The 26,828-nt window shown below is 40.3% G+C and overlaps 1 protein-coding gene across 2 annotated transcripts; it reads left to right on the top strand.

Moving 5' to 3' along the window:
* Positions 1-382: 382 nt before the first annotated feature.
* On the top strand, positions 383-26,457 carry map3k7 (mitogen-activated protein kinase kinase kinase 7). 2 transcript variants are annotated; one of them, XM_084376674.1, is made up of 18 exons: positions 383-610; positions 1,141-1,279; positions 1,416-1,526; positions 1,723-1,788; positions 2,244-2,289; positions 4,165-4,303; positions 6,462-6,590; positions 7,471-7,595; positions 8,019-8,149; positions 10,319-10,400; positions 11,114-11,244; positions 11,362-11,509; positions 12,225-12,305; positions 17,034-17,101; positions 20,360-20,459; positions 21,484-21,545; positions 21,914-22,029; positions 24,736-26,457. In XM_084376674.1, exons 2-18 carry the CDS (start codon positions 1,187-1,189, stop codon positions 24,914-24,916), a joined length of 1,809 nt encoding a protein of 602 aa, XP_084232800.1. In that variant the 5' UTR covers positions 383-610; positions 1,141-1,186; the 3' UTR covers positions 24,917-26,457. The 2 variants fall into 2 exon arrangements, with proteins under 2 accessions (XP_084232800.1, XP_084232801.1); XM_084376675.1 differs by lacking the exon at positions 12,225-12,305.
* The last annotated feature ends 371 nt before the right edge of the window (positions 26,458-26,828 follow it).

Genomic DNA, 26,828 nt, shown 5'->3' with positions numbered 1-26,828 from the left:
AGTCAGCTCTGCAGGGGCTTCACTGTCATGTGAGGGACCCAGCTTGGTTAACAGAAGCCAGCCAGCTAACTCTCCTCCTAATACTGTATCTGAATAAATTATAAATTAACTACTTGTTAGCAACTCTTTACTTTTCCTTGAAATATTTACCTTACACTTTAAATATGGCTACCTTTTCCTTCACAACATTTTATTTACAGCTGTAAGATTTTCATACAAAGCAAGTGTTTGTCACCTATAATACGATGCTTTGTCATAGCTAAAGATACCCAGCAGGATATAACACAGTTCAAATTAGCCCCACCTCAAACAGTAACATTACAGTGCGCCTTTCCCTGTTAAAGGTTGGAATGTGCGCTCCTGTTTAGTGTTCAGGGGACAGAATTGCAGTACGCACACACTTCCTGATGGAGCTGCTCCTGCGAAGAATAAAAATACACTCCTAGCAAGCTAGCTAGACGAGTTATGAAAAAGTTATGTCTGGCTGTCAAGTGGATATAGAAAGACTATTTTATAACATGGACGTTTTTCGTCGGGTTTCTGTACATGAATAGTAGAAAATATCCCCATGTCCAGAGCGCCGGCACTGGTGACAAGTCAACTACGAAGGGTTGGTTTGTTTAAGCTAACAAGTCCCGGTAGCTAGCGTTAGCATCCAGGCCAGCCAGCTAGCGCAAGCTGGCTAGCTTATACATTGTAGGCCTTGTATAGCTTGTTGTTATTTGCGATAGTGGCAAAGTAATGGTAAAATTGCGGCCAGGACCGGATTACATTGTTGCTATAAGCATGAAACCTAGGTTTACGTATGCTTAGGATAACTTTAAGCAATCTTACATTTCAGTGACAGGTTTTCTAGGGCAGCTACAGTTAGCTCTGCTAACTAGTTACGCTACGCGGTTAGCCAGCTGGTTGACTGCATCATACAAGCTGACAGAAGGCTAACGTTAAGCTGTTGTATCTTATTTGACAGCTCGTGACAGCTAACCGTGCTGCTATTCTTTTAAGAAACTAATATAGTTATTATGTTACTATTACATAGTGTTGTGCCATTATGATACTAGATGACAAGAAGCAAGTCTGCGCATCCCTGTGCCTGAATTCACTGTGATTTAACGTTAATATTTATGTTCTTTTTTTCAGCAACTTGCTTTCTTTTCAGTAAGTTACTAGCTGACGTTGGCTAGTAATGTCTCTAACGTTACCATCCGCCGATATACTAGAAACACCTCCTGGATATCCATTTGAAGAAATCAACTATGAGGATATTGAAGTTGAGGAGGTATGTGGACTTTGTTGTTGTGCTCTGTCCATGTCGTTAAATAATGCTATGTTAATGCCCTTCGTAAACGTTAATAACTCCAGGTGCAGAAGTTTACATCTTGTCGGTAAAGTTCTTGTTAACTGTCCATTTTCAGGTGGTGGGGAGAGGAGCTTTTGGGGTTGTCTGCAAAGCCAAATGGAAAGGCAAAGATGTTGCAATCAAGACCATCGAGAGTGAATCAGAGAGGAAAGCCTTCATTGTTGAGGTATTGTTGGGACTGAGTTTTCCTCACTACAGCAACATGATTCAGTTGACACACTGTCGAGCTCCAATATCACGATTGTATTTGTTTCACTCAACATCAGTGCCATCAGTAGTAGCAGCACACACAGTGCATGTTAATGTGTTTGACAGTATGCATGTCAATGGAATTGTGCATAATGTTTGTTCTTTGTCTCCAGCTCCGGCAGCTTTCACGTGTGAATCACCCCAACATTGTGAAGTTGTATGGCTCTTGCCATAGTCCGGTAAGTTAATTGCAAAGTTATTATATGTTATGCTCTCTTAACTATGTAGCCACAGTGATATTCCAACTCACCACTATAACTCATTCGAGTCCACTCCACAACTATAGCACTGATCCCTTTAAGAGCGATTTAATGAACGGCAGAGACATTGACAGCCAATCAAAATCATCTGAATCTGAATTTACTGGTAGTCATGCTCACAACTTCTTAAATGCATATGTAATATAACAGTGGGATTTTCTGTGCAACAGTAACAGGTCATTGATATCCATTTTCCTCAGCTGCTGACACAGCTCTAGTGCACAGCTGTCATGTTTATCATTCTGGATGCTCACATCGTTATCTTATAATGATTGTTCCTGGTGTGGATGGCCCTTAATGTGTCTATATACAGTCACGTGTGTTTGGATTGTCCAGTTGAATCTGAGTCTCCAATGATTTTCTGTCTCCCTCAGGTCTGCCTTGTGATGGAGTACGCTGAAGGCGGGTCATTGTACAATGGTGAGTCTACATGTTGTACTAGAGAACAATACTGTTGTATTAGCGATGACAGCATTTGTTCCACTTTGCTAGCGGTGAAATGAACACAGCCTCACACAGTCATGAGAAGCAGCCCTTTTCAGTTGACCCTCCCACTTTTTGCATGTTCAGTCACTTGTCCAATTTCTTGTATAAACTATCACAATGCATCATTGCATTAAGTATCCAATGGAACTGGGAAATAGGCAACAGTATGCAGTTATACTAAATGTTTTTAGAGATACATTTGTGTCAGTGTTTTGCAAAAATAGAAAAAGTCTAAATATGAGCTCAAGACTGTAAGATCACTCTCAGTAATAGATCTGACTTCACGGATATTGCCCCCGCTTACCACAAAAGAAGAGCACAGTCCTTAAAATGTATTTGGCACAAAACAGTTTTCATGAAAGGAGAATTCAGTTTTTTGCAATTTGGCTCTTGTTTTCTTAGTTGCCCAGTTTTCATTTCCAAAGTCAGTGATCTGAGAATGCAGAAACATTGCTATAAAAGTCCCACAGGGACTTACCTTGAAGAAGATAACACCGGATCAGTACATTTATAGCCTAGCTGTTTATAGTTAACATCCACCACAGCTAACAGATAGATTTCCTGCTTTTACTTTGGCCTGCTGTGCATACCATGGTTGTTACTATGTGTTCCTGAATTTGAGGTATTGTGTCCCCTTGGAGCAAACCACTGTCGTCACCGCTGTTTCCCACTGTCCCTCTGATGGCAACCTCTCAATGCCTCTCCCGGCAGAGAAAACTGCCTCCCATTACACCTGAAGGCTGTCAGATCAACTCACACCCCTGTCTGTGTCCTGGCGAGTGTCCGACATACATCCCTGTGCTGGGTTTAAAAGGGTCTTGGTCTCTGTACCACATGTCCATAACTGAGCTGTGTTCAGCCTCAGAAGCTTGTTAGTCAGACAGCTATACTGTGGAAGCTGAGCTAAGAAAGGCAAATAACAAAGGCATGGTTGAGAGAAACACACTTACAGGGGCCTGCAAATATCAAGATCTTTTCATTTTCTCTCCCACATGTCACTAATGGCAACAACTCCTGCGTCACAGCACCTCTGAGGGGACACACTACTTTTTGAGCTCTCTGGTGGGGGGCCTTTAAAATCATGATGCTACAGTGGTCAGGGCTCAGTAATCGATGATGGCATCGTCCATTAGCCCAACTCTCATCAGGATGTCCGATTGCCTCTTTCTTGCCACCTTGGACTTTGATGAAGCAATGTCACTGTATTCCCAGATATAAGATCACAAAAAATTGAAAAATAAGGCCAAAGTTGTAATAAACTGGAAAAAGTTGTCCCAATTGTATCGTTTATATGTACAGTTAGACACTTCTCAACTCTGAAAGAATTATTGCAGGTAATTAATACATGCATGAGCTATTCATACTGTGAATAAGCGTCGTATTTGTTTTCCAAACACATCAGTGGTTGCAACAGCTTTCATTCCCAATAGGTTCAGATTGGCAAGTTTTAGTTTTTCCAGGATGTAAATCCCACCGCATGGGACTTTCTGCTGTGCTGTATACTTCACAATTACCTCCCCTCCCTAGTTACTGGATCTCTATCAAAGTTACTCCTGGGAACTACCCTATGGTACCATTACTTTGATGCGATTCAGTTGAGTTGTGAATTCTGTTGTTGAACGATATATTTTAGTTTTTTTAGTTTTTCCTCCTGGAATTTATTTGTTAGAGAAGCTCTAAGAGAAAGGTAAGCGACACTGTATATAGTATGTGGGTGTGTATGTGTGTATGACCAGTTCCTCTGGGGGTTTATTGTCTGTGGTGGTGGTGGTTGTGGTTGTGGTTGTGACTGTGCTCTCTTGTCCACAGTTCTGCATGGTGCTGAACCCCTCCCCTATTACACTGCTTCCCATGCCATGAGCTGGTGTTTTCAGTGTTCCCAGGGTGTGGCCTATCTCCATGGCATGAAACCAAAGGCTCTCATTCACAGGGACCTCAAGCCACCCAAGTATGCACCTCCTCACCTCACACTCTCTGGTTTACTGTGTCACTGTCCCAATGAAGTGCCTTGTGGTTTCCTTTACATTTGTATGATTTAGGTCATGTTGTTAAACAACCACCTAACTTTGGTCAGGCTGTCTGATACTATGACGAAGAAGTATGGAAGTTCTTTTTGAGTCACAGAGCATTGCAAAAAACTATGTTGTATAGTTAAGATCTGGTACATCTTAACATGTGGAGTTCTTCTGTTTTTAGGATGTGGTCAGTTATGCAGAAGTGTGGCAGTAGGCATGGTTTGAATTTCTCTCTAGCCTCTTTTCAACAGCATTTACATGTTATTGCGTAAAAAAATTGAGAAATCTCGTGTTTAAGTTTCAGTTTAGTAAGACTAATAAATTTTTCTATTGTTGTATTTTTATGCAAAATCATAGCAATGTATTGCATTCTGTATTCAAATTATTTAAAAGAATATATAATTATATATATAATTCTGAAATATATATTATATATATACATATATATATATATATATCAGAATTCATAATATTACTACCACTACTACTAAATTGTAGATAAGATGAATAGATTTTAACAATAAAGTGTTAAATGTATACTTTGTCATTTCTGCCGCTTGGGGTCTCTCAGTTAAAACAAAACAAGATGTTTGCTGTGTGCTGCTCATCTACTCAGAGTCAGCCGGCTCTGGAGAAGAGAGTTGGGTGCAGAGCCAGACCTTCAGGAGGAATAAACACCTGGAGTCACATTGAAGTCTGCTCTGAAGAGCTCAGAAATTACTTTTGAACATTCTGGATTAAAAAATGGATTTATCTTCACTCCTGTTTATCAAGCTGACTGTAGCAGCGATCCATGGATGAGTGTCCGTGATGACCAAATGAAACGTACCATAACCTTAAGTAAACTGGTGGATTTCTCTGGCTTTGAACGTTGTTGGAAATTATATGTTTTAAAAGAAAATGTAAGACTTCAAAGGACAGATCATACATGGCAAAAATTCAAAGTAATTGCTTTTTTTAATGCATTAATATACCAGATTTAACACAAATCGGGTGTAAAACGTTTGTGTAAAAGTGTGAAAATGTTGCTTGAGAAAAACCAAATGTTGAAACTAAAAGCACTGCATTGATCAATTACTTGAAATTCTTCACTTATACAACAAAAGGAAGGATAAATAATTGTTGTGACAATTCCATAATTTTAAAATCCTTTCTCATACAGTGTTATTTTATCTGATTAATGCATCTGTTACTCATGCTAGACTTAGGATGTATCTCTGTATGCAAACCCCAAAGCCTAAAACACACACCCACCAACGCAGCCCTTTGCATTTAGTTAAAGCTGTGTTGTGTTATCGGTCTGAACACCCAGTAACACAGAATTACTGAAGGATGTCCAGACCCTGGAGGTTGTTTTCTCTCCTCTGGTGGAAAGAAAGCTCCTGGCAGGACTCTCTGGGAATGACCAGCTGGTCCGTTTCCTAGAGGACTGTTGTGGAGTCTCTAGGAACAACAAGGTCATGCATTGTGACAAATTGTCAACTCTGGGTTATTGTACAGGAATTAATTTCTACTGTATTGGTTCTTCCCAGAGATACTCCCCAGGGTGTACTGGACTTCCATTTCCTGTGTTGAGAAAACATTAATATGCTAATATATTTTGCATTTTGAAGTACATAGATGATTTGATGTTTAGTCATGTTAGAATATGTTTCTGGGGTATCGCTTAGATTTCTAAGAGCTATTCTCAGTCTATTATTTTAGTGGTTTCCAAGCCCCTTCACCTGAGAGGTCCCAACTTGAGTTCACAAAACAATTTAAGGAGTAAGCATGATAGTTAATTATATTTCTGTTAAACAAAAGGGTGTTTATGTTTCCAATGACCGGACCAGATATTTATTCTGAACAAAAGTCATACAAACTAAGAGAAACATTTTTCTGGACTTGTGAAAATCCCCTGAATGAAACAATTTGAATAGAAATAGGAGACTTGACTTGGGCTCACAAGTCAAAAAGTTGGGATAACAATGTTTAAGCTTGTGCATTTATAGCTTTATTTATAACTTTTTTACTCAAACAAGCTCTGACTTATTTAAAGTTCAATGCAGTTCAGCTGCAGAAGAAGTTTATTTCTTGCTTTCTTTGTTTCAGTCTACTTCTAGTGGCAGGTGGCACTGTGCTGAAGATATGTGACTTTGGAACAGCATGCGACATTCAGACCCACATGACCAACAACAAAGGAAGTGCAGCATGGATGGCCCCAGAGGTATTTGAAGGCAAGTATGAGTGGCATTCCAAGTAGTTGAAGGGCTTTGGATACCTGCCCTGTCAGTTGTTTTTTAGCTAAAAAGTGTTCACATGTATCCAGTAACTGTATGACTTTTATAAATGCACTCAGAATCACCGCAATCCAATGAAGCTTTATCATTGTATGTGCTCTTTTTTGCACCCAACTTTGTTTTGTCACCTCTCACCTTAATGGTAGCTTAGTGCTCCAAGCATGGAGGCATTAAGCCTTGATTCATCAGCAGCAGCCTCACTCTCCTGTTTTATTGATGGTAGTCTCCCAAGCATAGTGAGAAGATGAATGGAGTGATGCTGGTGGCTTTATTTCCCCTGGGAGACGACGGTGTAGAATTTGTGTTCTCATTCAGCCAGGAGCCTAATGTATTTCTACATGATGAGGCATGTTCTTGGCTCAGGGGGTCAGCAGGAAAGATGAATTAAGCCTGAGTCATTATCTTGTTTTTGGAGGCAAATTACAAGACTCCAGTGCAATTAAACAACTCACTTTTGCCCTCTCAGTGAACTCTTTACAACTAATTTGCATCAGTGTGAAATGCTATCAGGACGCCTCAGCGCAGCAACTTTAGAATAGGTGTGTGATGTGCACTTCATTCTGCAATAATAGGCCCAGTAATTAAGCAACACAGGAGCTGTTCCTTGGCAAAAATTGCTCCCTTATTTTCATCCTCCTCCCTTCTGAAAGCAGAGATGAGATAAAAGCTGTTGTGCTTTCCCAGGCACATCCTCGCTCTCATCTCAAATGTGCCACAGAGAATTACCTTCATCAGTCAGTCAGCGATGTCAAACGGGGCCTTTATTCCCTGTTTGAAAAGGTCCTAAGTGTTGCTGTGTGTTCTTCTGTACTTCCAGGCAGCAATTACAGCGAGAAGTGTGATGTGTTCAGCTGGGGGATCATTCTCTGGGAGGTGATCACTCGCAGGAAGCCCTTTGATGAAATTGGAGGACCAGCTTTTCGCATTATGTGGGCTGTGCACAACGGTGAGTCACTGACAGTGTGGATGGGGGGAGGGGGTGCAAAGACCATGTCCAGCTGTCAGCCACTGTGAGTCCTCAGACGTGCCTGCCCTGCTAGGCCTGCTGGGAGAAAGTTAAGAGCCTGGCAGAGGAGAGCAGCTAAAAGGCATGTTCACCTGTGCAGCACTCCCTGCAGTTTATTCTGATCTAGAGATGGATGGAGGTGAATACTAATGGGACACTAATAATACCCGAGGACAAGTTTAATATTTTCACCGCTGAATCTGCCTGCCAGAGTCATTACAGATTCTCGCAGCAGGAGACAGGGGATTTAGCATAAATTTGCAATATTTCTTTGCCTGTCAGGTGTGATGCCAACACTTATTTCTTTCCTTTGATTCTGTGTGAGCAATTACTTCATTGTTTTTTATTTTTCTTTATATTTAGGCACAAGACCCCCTTTAATCAAAAACTTGCCCAAGCCCATTGAGAGTCTGATGACTCGCTGCTGGTCTAAAGACCCCTCTCAGCGGCCTTCCATGGAGGAGATAGTGAAGATCATGACTCATCTAATGAAGGTAATTGCACGATGCTTACCCTCTCTATACGGCTTTCATTAAACTGGAGTAAATGAATCAATAAACCTGACCAAATCACAGAGAGCAGAACCAGAGTTTGTTCTTATTAAAATAGCCAGGAAGTGACTGCCATAGTCATAAAATCCTGTGCCTGGTCTAGTTTGTTTTTTCAATACATGTGAGCGGCACCAATTGGAACTGGACCACAACTAGGGGTGTAAAAAAAAATCAGTTCACATAAGAATCTAGATCCAGAATCAATTCACAAATGTCAAAAATCTTAATTAATTGCGTGAACTTGACGGAAGGAAAAAGATGGGACTGAACTGTGAGGGTATTGCAGCAGCCGACCGATTCACAGCATGTCGTACACGCTAGAGTTACCTTAAAGTTCATCTTCAAAAAAAGCAAAGACTGAATAATTACCTTTGCGAGAGAAACCTGAAGTTGGCCATATATTTATGAAGACTTTTAACAACTTCACACAGCGACTAATGTTAATGGAGAGCGAAGCAATGATCCAAAAAGAAAAGCAAAGAGGAGCAGCGATCTGCAGTAACAAATGAGACCAGCTGACCAACACACACCACAGCATTAAACAACCTAGTGAAACATTGTGGTGAAGAAAATAACTCTATGCACACTCTGTTTTACCTCAAAAACTCTGCGCTTGGTCGGGTGTCTTGTACAACCATTGACCCCTGGAGCTAACAATTTAGCAAAGAGGCTGCTCTCACTGCTTATAACGTTGATAACACAGCAGAGCACACCCCTTTATTCTGGTCGGCATATACACACATGCATGCTTTCAAATCAATTCATATGTTAATTAATGCTGGCAACTTATTCAAATGAAAAGGCTGCAGATCGTTAATCTTAATTTCCAGTTGTGTTTCATATTGTATTTCAGCAGAGTGATGACACCAGTAAATGTTTGGCACACAGTCTACTGGAGCAAAGTACTGAAAATAATGCCCCCTTTTCTATTCATTCAATCAAGAATCCGTTTTGAATCCAGAATAATTTTGAATCAAATCGGACATCCAAGAATTGGAATTGAATCAAATCATTAGATTCACAACCCTAAACAAAACCTACTTTTGCAAGCACTGTTTGCCTAATTATGTCCATACCACACCACTGGAATTGAAGTTGTTATATTGGAATTACCCCCATTTTTTCTTACACTATGTGCTTGGGTAGAAAAATGTGGATTTAGGGTTACTTAAAATGACTACGAGGAACTTTTCAGTGTTTATGAAACAACCTCTGATCATTATAAATGACCTGTAACAGCAAACAAGACCATCAGCGTTCAGACTGCTATTTTTATTTAGTTATTAATGCCTGTGCTCGGATCCGATCACATATATCACATATAAAATCACATATAAATATATTACCTCATCACGATCCATCCTGTGATCTCTCTGTCACTCACTTCCAAAACAAATGCACACGCCGACAGCACGTGCTAGCAAAGATCTTTACTACAGATTGTTGCGCTTTTGTCCAAAGGGACACTAGAATCAACAAAAACTTCAAAAAATCGAGGAGTGTATCATTAGTAACTAGAATGGTACTCAGTAGAGCGCATACCTCCTCCAAGCCCATTCCTCTTCATTCAAGCCTGATCACCATTGGTACCTATCCCCATTATCTCAGCTGCACGTTGGTTGTAGTTGCAATAATCTATCCCTATTTATTACCATGAAGCAGCTGAAAAAAGATGATCATCTATGAAAACATATTTAAATCTGTTAGATCCACATTTTTCTCATGATCCACATTAGATTGTACTCACTCATAGATACCAGCCACCTAGATATGCCTTATTTATTCATCAAGAACCATAGGTTGTTTCCTGAGAAGTTAACATTTTTTTTAAAAACATGTCCTATCTTCGAATGTAAGTGAGTAAAAAATTCCTGGATCCGTCCCTTTCAGATCCACGCCAAAAGTTAATGGGGTCTGTTCTGACCGAGACCCATACTCCTTCCAAGTTTTGTGGAATTCCATTCAGTAGTTTTTGTGTAATCCTTCTGACAAACCAACCAGTGAACAAATAAACAGACACAAGTGAAAACATGGCAGAGGTAATGAAAACCTTAATGTTTGTTATATACAGTGTTACTTACTCTTCTATCTTCTGTCTTGTTCTTTTTGCAGTACTTCCCAGGGTCTGATGAACCCCTGCAATATCCATACCAGTATTCAGATGAGGGACAGAGCAACTCTGCAACAAGTACAGGTACAAAAGTCATCCTCGAGCTCAACCAAAACTTCAAACCAGCACGGGAAGCATGTTAAAGCGGTACATTAAATGCTTAGATGTCCAAGATCCAATATCTTGAAATTAAAGTAGTTAACAATAGAGAAGGATGCAAGAGGGAAATGCATAATGTTTCACTAATTTATTTAATTTCTTTTACTCGTGCTTGTTCTCTGTCTGGATTGAATACGTTTATAATGTCTGGAAAAATACATGTCAATGATTTTCTGTAAAATGCTGTGAAACAAGTCAAATTTTTGTCCTCAGGCAGGTTTAATCTCGTCAACTACAACTTGTGCACCTGTTGATATCAGCAGTTGACTGAGTTTAAACTTAGTGTAACTGTCTTGCTTTTTTACTGAACTGTTGTTGACAACGATATGTCCCTGAATTACAATCAGCAGACCAGACACGGCAAAAGTCTGTTGTTTGAGTGTACAGAAGGGGCAATGAATCAGTGTACTTTTCTGAACATATGCAGTTTGGGGAATGTATCAATCCAATGAAAATTTTTGCAACATTTGTCAGTCTAACTTTTTTGAATTACTTTCAGTTATTTTGAGTTTTTTCAAATGTCTTCAGTGTGAACCATCAGATACAAGCAGATAATGCCATGAGAATAATGTAATTCTTTGATGAAAGGCACCACTGTTGAGAAAGCATAAAAGCTGTCCTGTGTTTTGGAATGACAGGCTCATATGTGGACTACACTGGCACCAGCACAAGCAACAAAAGTGACGCAAATATGGAGCACAGTGATTCTCAAGGGAGCAACGATACCATCAAGATAACACCTCAGTTTGCTCCTCACTTCAAGCCAAAGGTAAATCAATTCTTCCTTCTTGTCCTTCATTTTGAACATTGAAATGTTGGCTGAAATAACAGATATGGATGAAGAGAACAAGCTTCTGTGACAAAAGTTTTCCTTTTCTTCTTTCAGGGAGATCCATTAAGGACTCTGCCTCTGTCCAGAGGGGGCAGTGTTGAGAGTCTGCCGGCACGAACACAGTGCCTGGCATCATCTGACAGCAAAAGAATGAGTGCTGACCTGTCAGAGCTGGAGCCCAAGATGCCATTTGCACCTTCAGGTATAGCCAGACATTACAAAGCACAAAGCACACGTGAAAGCAGAGCAGAAGAGGAGCTAATCGAGGAAAACTGGCATGCTCATATGATTTTTTTTTTTAGACTTTGTACAGTACTTACTTAGAAAAGTTGCACAGGAAAGGCATGCAGTATTATTCTCTCAAAGTTTTTTTTTTTTAATTCCTCATATAAACCCATCCAGATGCCCCTGAACACAGAGGCCTGTCAAACCTGGCTGTCAAACATCGTCCCTACTTTAAAGCCTCGAACAGAAGGCAGCAGACTCACCAGTTCTGTCATGCTGAAACAGAACCTCAGGATTTAGGATAGGGGCACAGAGCATATGTCAGAGTTTTTGTTGTTTTCAGATTTCAATGCAACTTTAAAGAATAGAGTTCCTGTAATTTGAGCATCAACACCTGCTCTTAGATTGCTTTGTTGAACTTTTTTTTATCCAAACAGCATTGGAGCTGAATGCCTGCTGTTGTTTGTGCTGGGAAAAGTAGTGCAGTGGCTGCCGACAGTCTACGCAGTTCCGCTCCACAGTGTCTGGAATGACTGGGTGCATGCTGCCCTTGCACGTACAATGTATGCTCTGCATGTGTGCAGCCCTCATTATCAGTCCAGCTGTGGGCCCCCAGTCTGTGTTAGTCTGCATCTGCATGCTTGTTGTGTCCGCAGCTGTACGTGTGTGTGTGTATGTGTGTGTTTTCGCAGCACGCCCCCAGTATAAACGAGGCCACCGTAAAACGGCATCATTCGGCACCATTCTGGATGTCCCCAAGATCGTCGTCACAGGTATAACGGGACCACTGGGCTTCCTGGTGACCGGGTGGAGCTGGCTTGGCTGAGCCCGTGGGTTGCTGTGCTCTGACATGGTCCCTCTCCTGTGTGTCACTCCATATGATACCAACCACAGAAAGTTCAGTCATATTACATTTGTTTGTCTTAAGGCCTTTACAAACTGTGGACGAGACAAACAAACAATACGAAAATACGAAATTACTTGCCTGCAAATATTTGGCATTAAAAACTATTCATACCATCAGCAACACAAATTTGTGTTTAGTGTTTCGTATGTTCCAATATGCAAACGGCAGACCAAGCAGGACTGGCAGAAAAACGGCGCCAGTCTGAGAGGGCTCTGGGCTCTTTGGTGTTGCACTGCAGCACAGACAGAGAGAAGTTGCATGATTGGTTAATTCCTTTATTTGCGGTGCAAAAACTCCAAAAAATCCATGATCTGAAAAAAAAAAAATGTTGCTTTTTCACTGCGTCATATTTGCTATGTGAAAGTATGCATGACAAACACAACACTTCGAAACTAGTGGACATGCAAATTAATCGCACAAATACAACACCCATAGTATGTAAAGGCCTTTAGAGCTGTCTATATTTTAAAGGCCCAAATTAGCTAATCTTGGAGTAACACACATCAGAGTTGCCTTATGTCTCTCTGTATTCTGTGAATTTTAGTTAGCAGAAGCAGAACATGAGTTAATATTCTCATCTGGTGTCACTTTTTAAAACCTAAATCTAGTTCCAGCTAATTCAGTTTCCTCAGACATTGGTGGGTCTTTCTATCACCTGTTTAAATAACAACAAATCTTTAGCTGATTTCAGGAAATCCAATCAGTATATTGCATCAGATCAGGTGACACAGATGAGATAAGCTTCCTAGCTCATGGTCCTGTCCTCTCTGCTAACTCTCTGGCTTGGCTGCAGCAGATGGGTAGCAGGAGAAAATCAGTGCACCAGTTCTCTGCATTTGAGCTTGTCCTTGCCTTTCATGCATAGAGGACATAGAGAAAGCATGGCTAATTTTTTTTCTCCCCCTCTTGCTCTCTTTACATCCATTAACTTTGAAAAAGTCATTTTGATTAATTTCTCTCACATTGAGGGTCAGAGCTATTATTACAAGCAGAGATATGGATGAAAGGAATGGGGACAACTCAGGATGTCAGAAAAAGCTTCTATTTTGGAGCTGCGTGTGACACGTTGAATGAGTGGCTAATTTAATCCAGTGACAAAGGGAGTCAGCTCGTGTATGTTGTTAACGGCAGGGCACTTACGATTGCATATGCACACCTGGACATCAGGCCTTTTCCCCATCACATAAATCCCTGGTGGCCATTGAGCAGGAGTGTAACGGTATACAGAATTCATGTTCAGTATGTACCTCAGTAGGGGTCATAGGGGTACAAGACATTTTCTATACAGCAGGAAAAACATCACTTTTTTTTCTTATTTAGAAAATGTCAACATTAGATGGCGGCCCATTGGCTCCACTCTCACTTTAATTGACTGCACTGAAACACTGGCAAAAGGACCAAAAAAGCCAGACCGACTTTTTGGGCCGATGACAATACGACAACCACGATATTTGGAAATGTTAACAACATTTTTGCCCCCCACGCACCTTACTATGACATGGCTCCGCTGGATCCTCACAAGCTAACTGTCAACTGAGGTTTTATGTGATTTGCAAGGTAGGCCAGTCACTCCTAATCACATTTGAATGGATAAATTCATGTAACAGCCACTGAGTTCCAGATGAGTCATCAAAAATGTTTTACATTTTACAGGAAAACAAAACAGATTTTGATATTAAAATACTATAATAGTTATGATACATTAGCATACACTAAAGGATAAATTAACAACACAGGATCAGAACTCTTCAGATTAATTTTTCATTTCACTCTGTCTTTAAGCTTTTTACATTGAGTTTAGTAGTAACACTCATGCCCAGTCAGGACTGTTTAATAATTTCCTACCATGTGAAGCACCATGCAACCTTCAGTGTTATCCACAATTCAGATACTTAAGTGAAACATAAAGGCAAAGTGATTAAGGGGGAATGTCCAGCAATCCTGGGTGAGAGCAGCTATCAGGGAAGTGGACAAATCCTGGACAACTGTGGATTGTGTGTAATGAAACAGAGATATCAAAGCTTGATTCACTAATGTCGCACACAGTTTGTGTCCATTCCACTGCTTTTTGTCCAGTGTCGTTTACAGGGAAACCATAATGCTTCCAGATTGCTCTAAATGACAGTGACGAAATTGAAGCTTTTGCTTTTTATCTGCATTAACACTCCGTATATAAGTTTTACATTTACATCAAATGTATGTACCGTTACACCCCTGCCATCAAGTAGCAATATAACATTGTGACTCCAAGGCTAGAATTGGCATCCACATTTGTTGCTGATTTGTACTAACTTCAGTAACACTGCATATATTCAGTTGTAAAAGGATAAAATCCAGATAATCATTCAATTTGGTTCAGTTTGTGATAAACGACAGTTGCAGCATAGTTCCACTCAGAACATTACAACAACAAAAGATACAGAAAATGAAGATCCAAGTTCTTTGTGTTGTCATTGGAGTTCTTTTTTGTCTATGTTTGCTCCTGTGCTTGCTGTGTCTTCATTGTGTAATAGACGGCGCTTGTAGTCAGCCTAGACCAGATAAACCCAGGCATTTGTATTAGTACTGAAGTGTGAGAAGGTGTGAAACAGTCAACTTGATCAATTCCAGGTCATCTAATATGCACACGTTATGAAAAACCCCTGTGCAGTCCTAACACACATGACTTAGTCCTGTTGCGTATTGCTGTTATGTGAAACCTGGCATTGCTAATTTTTATTTATTTATTTTTATTGATTTTGTGTCTGTGTGGGTTTGGGCATTAGCTTAACCATTCTGCAGTGTGAAATGAAATTAAGTTATTCTCAGTAACTTTTGATGAGTCTACATTTTGGACAAGCCAGGTTTTCACGCAACAGCAACTTTGACTTTGTTTGTTTTAGCTAATTTCAGATCGCCAGTGAAGTCAACATTCCTCTTAATGAGCAACAATCAGCGTGCTTCATACTGAACAAATCAAAATCTTCAAGTCCTGTGATGACTTTTGGGGCTAAAAAATGCACAGAAAATTAGGATATCATAATGTTGGAACACAGGAAACGTCATTGATTAAGTTTGAGCCTGTTGGGATGAAGATTGGAAAAACATAATTTACTACACATATAGTGGTGAAATCAACCCCCTCAGAGAAGAAATTTGTAAGATATGGCCACAAGCATTCTGAAAATGAAAAAATCTAAAATTATCAACAGAATGTGAAGAAACAACAGTGTTGATGTTATGTCAGAGACATCTCTGTACTGTGTTGCAGAGATATTTACTGAAGTTAGCATGCTAACCAGCTAGTCTCGGCCCGTCCTGACTCATAATACCACTTTGTAACTCTCTCAAGATGGTCCGATAGCCCCTGGAGTTTCAGCTGGGAGATGTATGCCTGCAGCCAGTTTGCTGAATTGCACAACTCTCTTAGCTTTGTCTGTAATAAAGGAACAAAACAAACTAATAAAATATCAAAAATGGAATATCTATTTTCCTTACTGTAACTGTAAAAGTACAACTGTCCATTTTCTTAGTTTACGTGTCTTTTTTCTACTGACCTAAGACTTACGGCTTAATTACCTCATTAACTCATGAAACACACTTCATTCAAACCTGATATAAACTAAATAAAACTCCCCAAAACATTTCTAAATACATCTGTAAAAGAATCCTCAATTCACAGAGTAAAATGTGAAAATATCCCAGCTTGTTTTCACCCACTACTGATGTCCACTTCTCTGTGTCACCCCTCTGCCACCTCACACCTCTCCTGTCCCTGCCTGCCTTGTTTTCTCATTCCTGGAGTCACAGTCCTGGTCAGAGCTGCTGTAAATCAACTCTGTATTATATCCCCCATCTTTAACTGACTTCCATTGGTCTTAGAGGCTTTCTTCCGTCAGGGTTAGGCTTAGCTAACATCAGCCAGCTACAAGCCAAGGAGAGCAGTTGTCTGTCACTCTGGTGATAAGTTGCCCCATTTATTTTCGGAGCTACTTTCAAATTCTGGCATATTTTACAAATTACACCTTTAAGTTACTCTATCTCACATGTTTTCGATGATGGTGTGTGAGATAGATAGGCGACTAAAAACCTTTGAGGAGGTGAGGGCTACAGGGCTGTCAAAACCTTATAATTCACAACAGCTGTCATGACATGAAGACATGATGACTGTAAAGACTATGTTCAAGTTCTTTGGAAGCAAATAGAGCAGGCTTTTTTACATCTTTTGACTGCAGCTACTCTACAGGTGAGACATCAGGGATGTTGGCGTGAATCTGGGCAGCAGATGTACATTACCTACAGGTTACCATGGCCTCACCACCTGCCCTTTACCTGAACCATCCTGTCGGACTCAGCTGTTGTGTGGATATGTTGGGTCTACTGTGATGTGTACGTGTGTGTGTGTGTGTGTTTGTTGTGCATTGTCAGTGGGGCTGGGAAATTTTTGTGCTGTGGTCACTTTCCAACCACACATGTTGAGGGGTTAAATCAGTGCAGCTGTCCCTGTGTGGTCTTTATATCCCTCAAGTATACACGGGCACCAGTCTCCCACCATCACTATTCACAAACTCTGCTGGGTCTCATTCTTCCCCCTCTCTTTCCATCTTGTCAACAGCCTCATGTGAGCCTCAGAGACGTCGGTCAGTGCAGGATCTGCCAGGTATTGGCACAGAGTCCAGCCAGGTAAGAAACAGTCAGACACTCTGAGAGGTGGCAGGGGGTCTGTGAGTTTCATTCATTGATACGTTCATTCACAGTTTCAGTGGTGTCATTATAAAATGTGGGTTCAGAGAACTATCCTTTGCTAGCTTGTTCAAGCCTGCTAATATCCAGCAGGCATCGGCTAGCTGTTGGTGAGCTCCTGGATTGCATCTTTGAACAGATCAGACTGGGCGATTGTTGCACACAGGAGCAGGGGCCTGTGATCTGGGGCTTTTTGGCAGCAATCTCCAAGAACCAATGGTGACTGGAAAATCAGGGCCAAAATCCAGTAGTGTGAACTTAGCTTAAGGATGTACCACATGGGAGCCACAGGAACTATGATTGGTCAGCTTGGGTTGCTTGTATTTTCTCTTATAAGTTTAAGATAATGCTTGACATTTTGGTACTAGTGAAAATAACATTAAGCAAGTTAAAAAGAGACTCATCTAAAAAAAAGCACTGCTAACCCTCTGCTCACTACTGAAAGAAGATGAAAGAGAAGTTACCCCGTTGTAATGGCAGTTCTCTGAGTAGATGTACAGTATCCCTCTGTCTCTTGTATCAAAAACGGAATAACTGAATGAAAACAAACAGTAGTTAATGTGGAGAAGGTTTTTAAGGAACAATTCGGCCTGGTCACAAAGCTCTTGCATAGTGGGGCCCATTAAGCATGCGTACTAGAAACTGGTTTATCCTTCCGCCAACTTGAATGGAGATAAAATGATTTAATTATGCAGCTCTTCTAGACCATACAAATGTAATGGACTGATTGGATCAAATTCAGATTTGTTTGTGACGCTCAGAAAAATGTTTTACAATTGCTTCTTTCAAAATGTAAGTCTATGGGGAAAAAATATTAAAGCCCAGGACCAGTGTACAGTGTACACGTGACATTGTAATTACACTCTGACTCACTCTGGCCACTATGTCAAATTGGTTTTACAGCTCAGTGCACATTAGTCAACATGTCAACATTAGTCAGTTTAGATGTTAAATGTTGTGCTCCTTATTTTACCGCTGCTTCCAAAATGTTGGCTGTCCTTTGATTGACTTGTAAACTACGGTTAACAGCAGAAGTTTTTTTTACTTAAACTCTGTGCTCCTGCCAGGCCAGCTGTCAGTCAAACATGTACAGGGGTCCACCCACTCACAGGCTTGGAGATTAAAGGAGCCTCTGTGATATATATCTCCAAAGATTGTATTTCCTTTCAGTAATGAAAAACAATCCATTTAAAAATCTCTTTGACGTTATTTTTCATAGCAAAAAGGCACAACATTGGTGATTTGAATATTATTTAAAATGGGAGCTATACACACTATACACTTAATCATTAAATAATGCTAGATGAAGAGTTACACTCTAGCACACCCCCACTGAAGGGGTTTATTTCTGCTCTCCTTATGAACTCTATATTTGCTACTCTCATTCTTTCCTCCTGTGAAGCCTTGTAGATGTTTGACTGAGACTGTCTTTCAAAAGAATATGATGCATTCTTAGTCAATCCTTAGGGAGGAAGTGTCATAGAATTTGACATGTGTTTGATATGTCAGCTACAAGAATATGAAGACATTAGTGTTGGAACAGCCTGGTGCTCCCTCCTCAAACACACACGGCTTCAAGTAAGCTCCTCGGCTAGAAGCATTTCTCCTGCTCTCCCAAACATTTGTTTCCATTTGTTTGGTAGTAAACCCACAGTTCATTTAGAGTTCACTATAAACAATCCACTGTTTCTCAAGAAGATAAAGTGCACTGCTTCTGGGATCAACCTGACTACCAGACTCCCAGTGATGAGACAGAACCATTGATCATGGAGGTGTTCATGTGGATTTGCTTGGTTACCATCTTGATTCTTTGATTCCCATATTGGGATCCAGAGAGAGACTCTGAAACATTGTATGTCAGTAACATACGATTAACCTCAGATTTGATGTATGTGTTGTTCTACCACTGCATACAAAATAATATGTTATTATTTCGGTAATATAATATTCATATTTTACATTGTTTGAACTGGATATTTATCTTGAGCCAGATTTTTAGTTTGAGCCAGATCATAATAATGTCTAACTTGTCTACATTGACATTTTGGCATTTGCTCTACAGCTGTGACTCAAACCTGCAGGTCACCAGCTTCACATGTTATTTCCAGAGTCTTCTCTTTTTTTTTTGCTTTTTTTTTGCTTCTACTTTTTTGGATGTCCAAATGTAAGCTAATATATATATATAGATATATATATATAACACATTTAACACATAACACATTTGATATTATATTTGTGTGGTTCCCTCTAAGAAGCTTTTTATCTGTCTTTTTTTGTTGGCACCTTAACTTGAGTTTTATACTGAGCATTCATATAGATCTGCAGTCAGCACCAGCATCAGAGGTGTTCAGTCATACCTTCTGGTTACCAAAAATGAATCCACTCCTGGTCAATCAAAAGTATTAATTCTCAGTGGCCATGGAATCATTTATCCAATAAATGGCATCCTGTAGGCAGTAACTCTGGAAAACAGTGTTAAAGAAACAAGAAATGTAGATGTGCAATCACTGGCACTGTCATCGAACTGTCAGTTAAGAGTATAAAAGAAACCAGGACCAGGTTAGCATATGTAAAACCGCATAAGGGCTGCACAATAAATCAAAACATTATCAAAATCGCAATATGGCCAAAAGCAATATCCAAACTTAGAAAAGCTGCAGTTTTTTTAATAAAGGTAAAATGTACAGCATCTACACACTCAGTACTTCTCCTGCTACTGCTGCTGCTATACAATGGGTGACTGTGTGCACCTTTACAGTGGGTTTGTAATCTGATAATAAACACAGCAAAGAAAGGGAAGAAGAACAACAACACAGCACACAATACATGTCCCAAAAGGGTTCAGAGAGGAGGGTAAGGGTCAACGAGTTTTAACACAACAGATCTTAACAGAGGATGTGGAATATTAAATCATCCATCTTTGCTCACGACATCTGAGCCTTTCTTACCCTCAGGTGTGCATAAACTACAGGTTAGGAACTTCTCTTTAAAATTCAGAAATATGAAATGAACTGGTTATCTGTATCGGCCATGAGAAACAGGTAGCTATCTGTTATTGGTATCGTCTGAAAATAATCCATATCATGCATCCCTTACTGTAGTGCTGCAGAAATGTCATGGCCTACAAATATTATTCTCCATGTGTAAGAAAACATGTATGTGATAACAGGTGATAACAAATGTTGTGTCCTCTTGCAGGGGAGCAGGAACAGCAGCCGGTCCTCCAGTCCTAGTGTGAGGATGATGCCACCTGATAAGACAAGCAGCAGAGGTTACTTCTCCCCTGATGACCCCACAGGTACTCATGACAACTTTTCCACTGAAGTCAGCAACCACATATCAATTGACGTACGGTGAATTGAAAAAAACTTGACTTGCATCTAAAAGAAAAGGAGAGATGAATATTAAAAGATGTAAAATATCTACAGTACTTACTCCTTACAATGAGACACAACTTGTGGGTACAAAAAGCTGTACCTGAAGCAACTAAAATCTCTACAACTTGTGCACACTTAAGTGCACAAGTTGTAGTAAGCAGAGTAAGCAGCAGCTGTAGTCCTGCATTCACAGTTCTCCCAATCCATGATTTGATTTGACTTATGATGTGAATGGTTTTTTTTTTTCAGCACTGTTAGCTGTGCTACTCATATCTGGATGTGTAAAGATGAACAGACCCTAACAATTGTCATTTACATTCAAATTCTTGTTTAAAAAAGATCAGGGTATTTTACAACAACCGTTTGACTTTATCCTGGTGGCTTTTTGCTGGTTACAATGAAGCACGTTTAAACTGACTTGATGCCCAAAAAGACAGTAAGAATGAACATTGTGTGACAGAAAACTCAAAAACATGGCAGAAACGAGTAGGGTATGTACTATGTCTTCATTTCTCCCACTTTTTCATTAGAGAAACATAAAATATTTGGAAAAGTGGAAACAAACACAACATGACTAATGTGTGTTTTATTGAATAATTTATATAATAATATTCGCACTTAACAGTTATCAGTTATAATTGATAACTGTTAAGCTCCATGTTTTAGATGTCATGGTTAAGAGAAAACAGTGAAGGTTAGATTTCACAGGCCACGCCTGTTAGTTGCCCTGGTGGCTGTAACATCATCAGTGTCATTGTGGACAAATTGAAATCTGTCAGGCTGCACTGGAGACATGTTGTGTAGTGTTTTGGTGCTGGCCTGTGGTCAGCCAAAGCTGAGGAGGTGGTCAGGAGGTTATCTCTGAAGAAAGACCTGTGGTTCACAGCCTACACTTCCTGTACAATCAGAAAAAACAGTCCTTGTCCTATTGTTCTTTTTTCTCAGACACCAACGGCTCAGACAACTCCATTCCCATGGCTTATCTCACCCTGGATCACCAGCTGCAGGTACACCATCCAGTCAGCCTCCAGCAAACACCACTACATGCAGCTCATTAATTACCTATTATCACATATACTGTAAGCTGCATTCACTCTGCTTTAACTATGTCATGGTGCTGTTTCACCAACCTCCTTCCTCTCAAAGACAAATTAAGTGACATTTTAAATTAATACTACCAACTTCATTATGAAGAGATTATCCCTGACATCACAATGCTGTCTAAAAAGTGCAGTGTGAAAATAAAGACATAGTGGCAGTATCAGTGAGATATTTGGTGCATGATTATCTGCTCAGACTTTACTCAAAGCTCATATAAATACATTCTGCAGTGATGTATTTTGAATTCAATTAAAGTCAACGTGTTTATTTCCAGCCTCTCGCTCCCTGTCCCAACTCCAAAGAGTCCATGGCCGTGTTTGAGCAGCACTGCAAGATGGCCCAAGAATACCTGAAAGTGCAAACAGAGATCGCCCTGCTCATCCAGAGAAAGTAAGTTTAGCTGCACAAAGTTGCTCATTCTCATGTGTTCAGGTCGTTTTGTGCTTCCACAGGTTTTGATTTGGTGTTGATGCCATTCAGTGCACTTGTAAGTAAAGGGAAGTGTTTGTTAGTATGCATGTGTTGCCACAAGGCCGGCAAGTAAAAGAGGTGTACAGAAAGACACCCAGAAGCAACAACCAAATTGAGCACACAAATCCAAGGCAACAGACAGACAGACACGTATGCTGTGGAAGAACTGCTGAAACAACTGTTGTTTGCTGTTGTTAACCAAAGAACTCATCTCATATTTAAAGACTATGTAGAAATCAGCCAAAATCCCCAAATATCCACTGATTTTGTTTTGAAAGTAAATCCTGTATTTGTCATTACATCCCTGTAAGGATGGTGATGACAGAATGGTTTTGAAACACTATTTCACTATATATTACTATAGATTACATTAGAATAGTAAAATATATATACTAATGCAATGCTGCACTGTTCCATTGTTTTTGTTTTTAAATAAAAGCTGAATAAATATTGTGAGTGTGAGTGAATCTCGCTCTGCCTTCGGTCCAAAGTGTTTTTGTCAGGCAGAAAAGGAGTGGCAGCACGCTGAGGAGCGCTGGGATGAAGCCCTTTTGTGGTGAAAGACAAACCACTGAATGTGGGTCTTGATTGACATTAGCTAGGTAGCTAACTCGGTAGCTTACTACAATGACACAGCAACAACAAACTTACAACACATAGGATGATAAAAGGATAGTTACCAGCAGCGCCCAGTGGTAAGCCAATGTGCTCCCACAGATGGGCTTTTCCTTCTCTGTTAAGATGTTTCTGGCCTCCTCGTGTCTGAAATCGACATGCTTTGGTCACATCTGACCAACATATTTATTTCCTGAATCACAACCTCACGTTCAATGTGTAACATTAACCTCTAACAATCAGTTTCAAGATCAGAAGCGAGACCTCCCTCGTCATCATCAAGGGGCTTACCAGTGTCTAGTTTAATAGCTACTTAGCAAGGAAGCCATCGGTTTGTTTACTGACGATGTTGAAATGCCCTCTAGTGAACAGAATGTATATTGGCATTGGTAAAGCATACACTTATCTATACAGCACATATAGTAAATTATTTATTTATTTATTTTATTTAACCTTTATTTTGACAGGGTAGATCCATTGAGATCGAGCTCTCTTTTTCAAGGATGCCCTGTAGCACACAGAAATCACAAAACATCAATACAACACAGTAAAAGTACAAAGTAAAAAAAGTTAAAAAGCAAAAGTACAGTAATAAAAACAGGAGTAGTAAAAAAACATTAAATGAAGCAAGTACACGTCTGAGTCTGAGCCCCCAGTACTGTGGTGAGAAGTAGATTTTTGAAAGCCTCAAATGAGATGAGTCTATCGAGTTTCAGTGAGTTTTGTAATTTGTTCCATCGGTGTGGGCCATAGAAGGAGAAGGCAGTTTTTCCTAATTCTGAGTTTGTATAAGGGAGGTGTAGTCGGATTTGGGACTGGGAGCGGGTAGGGAGACCTGTAGAGCGAGAATGTAAAAGTGAAGTTAAATACGGGGGAAGCGTTCCGAGTAGTGCTTTGTAGATGAATAATAAACAGTGCTGTTCTCTGCGAGTGGTGAGAGATGGCCAGCCCACCTTGCTATATAAAGTGAGTGGTGTGTTGAATATGGGTCCCTGGTGATGAAGCGTAGGGCACTATGGAAGATAGCGTCCAGGGGTTTCAATGTTGTGGCTGAGGCATGCATATATATTACATCATTGAAATCAAGAACAGACATTACAGAGGCATGAACAAGAATCTTCTTACTCTGTGATGAGAAGCAGGACTTGTTTCGATATAGGAAACCAATTCTAGGCCTAAGTTTGTTGATGAGGTGATCTACATGGGTACGAAAGGAAAGCTTGGAGTCCAGCCAGGTGCCCAAGTATTTGTAGGTGTTGACGGTTTCAATAAGTTGACCATCTAATGTGTGAATACTGAGGGGGGGGATGTTTCCGTGGGACCTTGTGAACAACATACATTTAGTTTTGCTAGAATTTAGTACAAGTTTATGAGCTACAAGAGACGACTGGAAATGGTTGAAGGCAGATTGTAGATTATCAACAGCTGAGTTGAGAGTAGGAGCAATGCTATATAAAATAGTATCGTCTGCGTAAAAATGGACATTGCAGGCTGGGGAGGGGGTAACAATATTATTAACATAAAGAGAAAATAGAAGGGGACCAAGAATGGAGCCTTGCGGAACACCCTTGTGTAATGAAAGTGAATTGGATCTAAATCCATCTGCAGTAACTGCTTGCGTTCTCCCAGTGAGATAGTTGGAGAACCAGTTGAGAGAGAGGCTATCAAGGCCGATGGATGAGAGTTTGTGTAATAGGGTAATAATAGGCTTAATTTGGGCATCAAAAATTCTAATATAATTGAATGTTAGGAATAATAAGGAAATTCCAATCGGGTTAGAGAGGAGCATTGACAGCACTAGTGAACTGTACAATCTCATCTGACAGCCTACTCTTCACCACTTCACCACTCACCCTCTGGTGAGTGGTGAGTGCTTTATAAAGAGGCGATGACCGATTTGATAGCAAGATTTATATGCAGTCATACGTGGCCTATAGGCATAGTTTCAAATCAATTGAAATGAATGGTTTGTTAGTTTGAATTCATTCCAACAATTTTGCTTGTGTGCAGGAAGGAGCTCATCGCAGAACTGGACCAAGATGAGAAGGACCAGCAGAACACGTCCCGTCTGGTGCAGGAGCACAAAAAGCTACTGGAGGAGAACAAGAGTCTGTCCACATACTACCAGAAGTGCAAAAAACAGCTGGAGCTGATCCGGGTCCAGCAACAGAAGAGACAGGGCACCTCGTGATGAGACAGAGACAATATGAACTGCTACCATCCCCTCCCTGCCAACCCCTCCTCCCCCCAGCACTATAACACTACCCACTCTCATGCTCTGCACACATACACACTGTTCCCAGTCCAGCTTTGTAAAGAGACCTGCATTCTACTGTGTCCTGCATGTTGCATTGTAGACGAAGAAGACGTCCTCTGTACATACCTTTGCACATCCTCACAGTGTATTCTGTGACCGCAGACCAAACAATCACTGCAGCCCATCCTGATCCCCTCAGACCCTGCTGCTGTGCTCCGGGATGGACCTTTTCTCCAGCGGCGGTGTGTCCTCTGAGTGTGATGGCAGGCTGATGAGTGTGGGTTGTGTGTTTCTCTATGTTTGCTCTCAGGGCCTCTGGGCTGCCCGGGTCAGTGTGTGTCCACTCCTCAGCTGACAGCCACACCGTCCTCCACAATGTGAAAAGGCTTTTCAGCAAAAATGTGTGAATCATGTGCAGAAGTTTGAGAGCAGTGAGGATGTTTGAAACCTGTTCTGCAGCGCGTGTGTGGTATCCCTGTTATGCACACACACCCCTTAAATCAACCTGTTTATCTCTAACCTGTCCCTTTTCTAGTCATGAGCATGAGCCTCGCCACAGACCTCCATACCTGTTCAAGATGTTTGATGTATTCACTTCTGAGAGGGTTTACTTCATGTCAGACATCAGAGAAAAGGAATAGCTCTGGGTTTGTTTGCAGCTGTAATGAGCTGCTCCTCATGCTCTAAAAAGAAAACTAGCTTCCAGAGCAAATACAGGTAGCTGTGGATTCCCCTTTTCATTTTGACTTCAGTATTGTTTTTGCGTGTAGATGTTTTATGTCTTTTCTATTCAGTAGTTCACTTTGTATGATAGCTCCTGTGTCATTTTTGCATTTTAGGACATATTTTATGTGGTCTGGGAATGCCCTTGCGGACAAAATAGAGGAGGAGCCTGTAGCTCCCTATTCAGTATCTAGTTTGTTTTTAGTTCACATGTTGCCTTAGAAGTTGCCTGCATTTTAAGTGCTTGTTTTATGTGACATTTAGTGGGGATAAAAGCTACAAAAAAAAGATATTTTTAATGTAATGGACATTGAATGAAATCCTTTCCGGGGGAGAGTGAGAAGGATGTATGTCAGTAAGCTGTAATAATGTAAATGTTTCCCTACGGCTTTACATACAAAACGATGACATATACTTTAAAAAGAAGGATTGGATGTTTTATTTTTTTTCTTGGTCTCATATCCCTCAAGTATTTTTGCACAATCACTTTGTTTTGTCTGATCATGTAAAAATTTTATTTGAAGCAATTCTGTTTTAAAAGTGTAAGACTGAAGATGAGTCTTACTTTTAAATCTGTTACTGTACAAGAGTGAGTCTTCACTGGTTCTCATGAGTTTTCTGGTCACTAAGGATTCTTTTACCAAACACACACCACACTGTTTATTAGGCGTTTCCTGGTAACTTATTGGGAACTAAGGTACAGTATATGACGGTGAGCAAGGCATTATGAAATAAACTGAATGGTGAAAAGATGCACGTTTTCATGCGTGGTTGTTTGTTGGATGCATTTGCAGTATCTCAGTGGCCTTTTCTTATCAGTTTCCTGTAGAGCTGAGGGAGTCCTTAGAACTGCATGTGAGATAGATGTTTTTTCGAAAGCTCAGTCTAGCTACAGATATGGTGAAATGTTGTCTTCCTCTAGAGAAATGAGGTCATCATCACCTCAATACAAACAAAATCACAATACACAACATTTGGCAAAACAGCAACACTCCAGAAAACAATGATGTAACAACAATGTAACATTTTAGAAAACAACATTTTGAAAAACACGTCACTAAACAACATTTCAGAAAACGCAACGACATTTCACAAAACACATTATTGTACAAAACACTTCAGA

This window comes from Pagrus pagrus, assembly GCF_965226575.1.
Source record: "Pagrus pagrus genome assembly, chromosome: 16".
NCBI lineage: Eukaryota > Metazoa > Chordata > Actinopteri > Spariformes > Sparidae > Pagrus > Pagrus pagrus.
The sequence above is the reverse complement of the archived record's forward strand: the minus strand, read 5'-3'. Positions and strand labels throughout refer to the sequence as shown.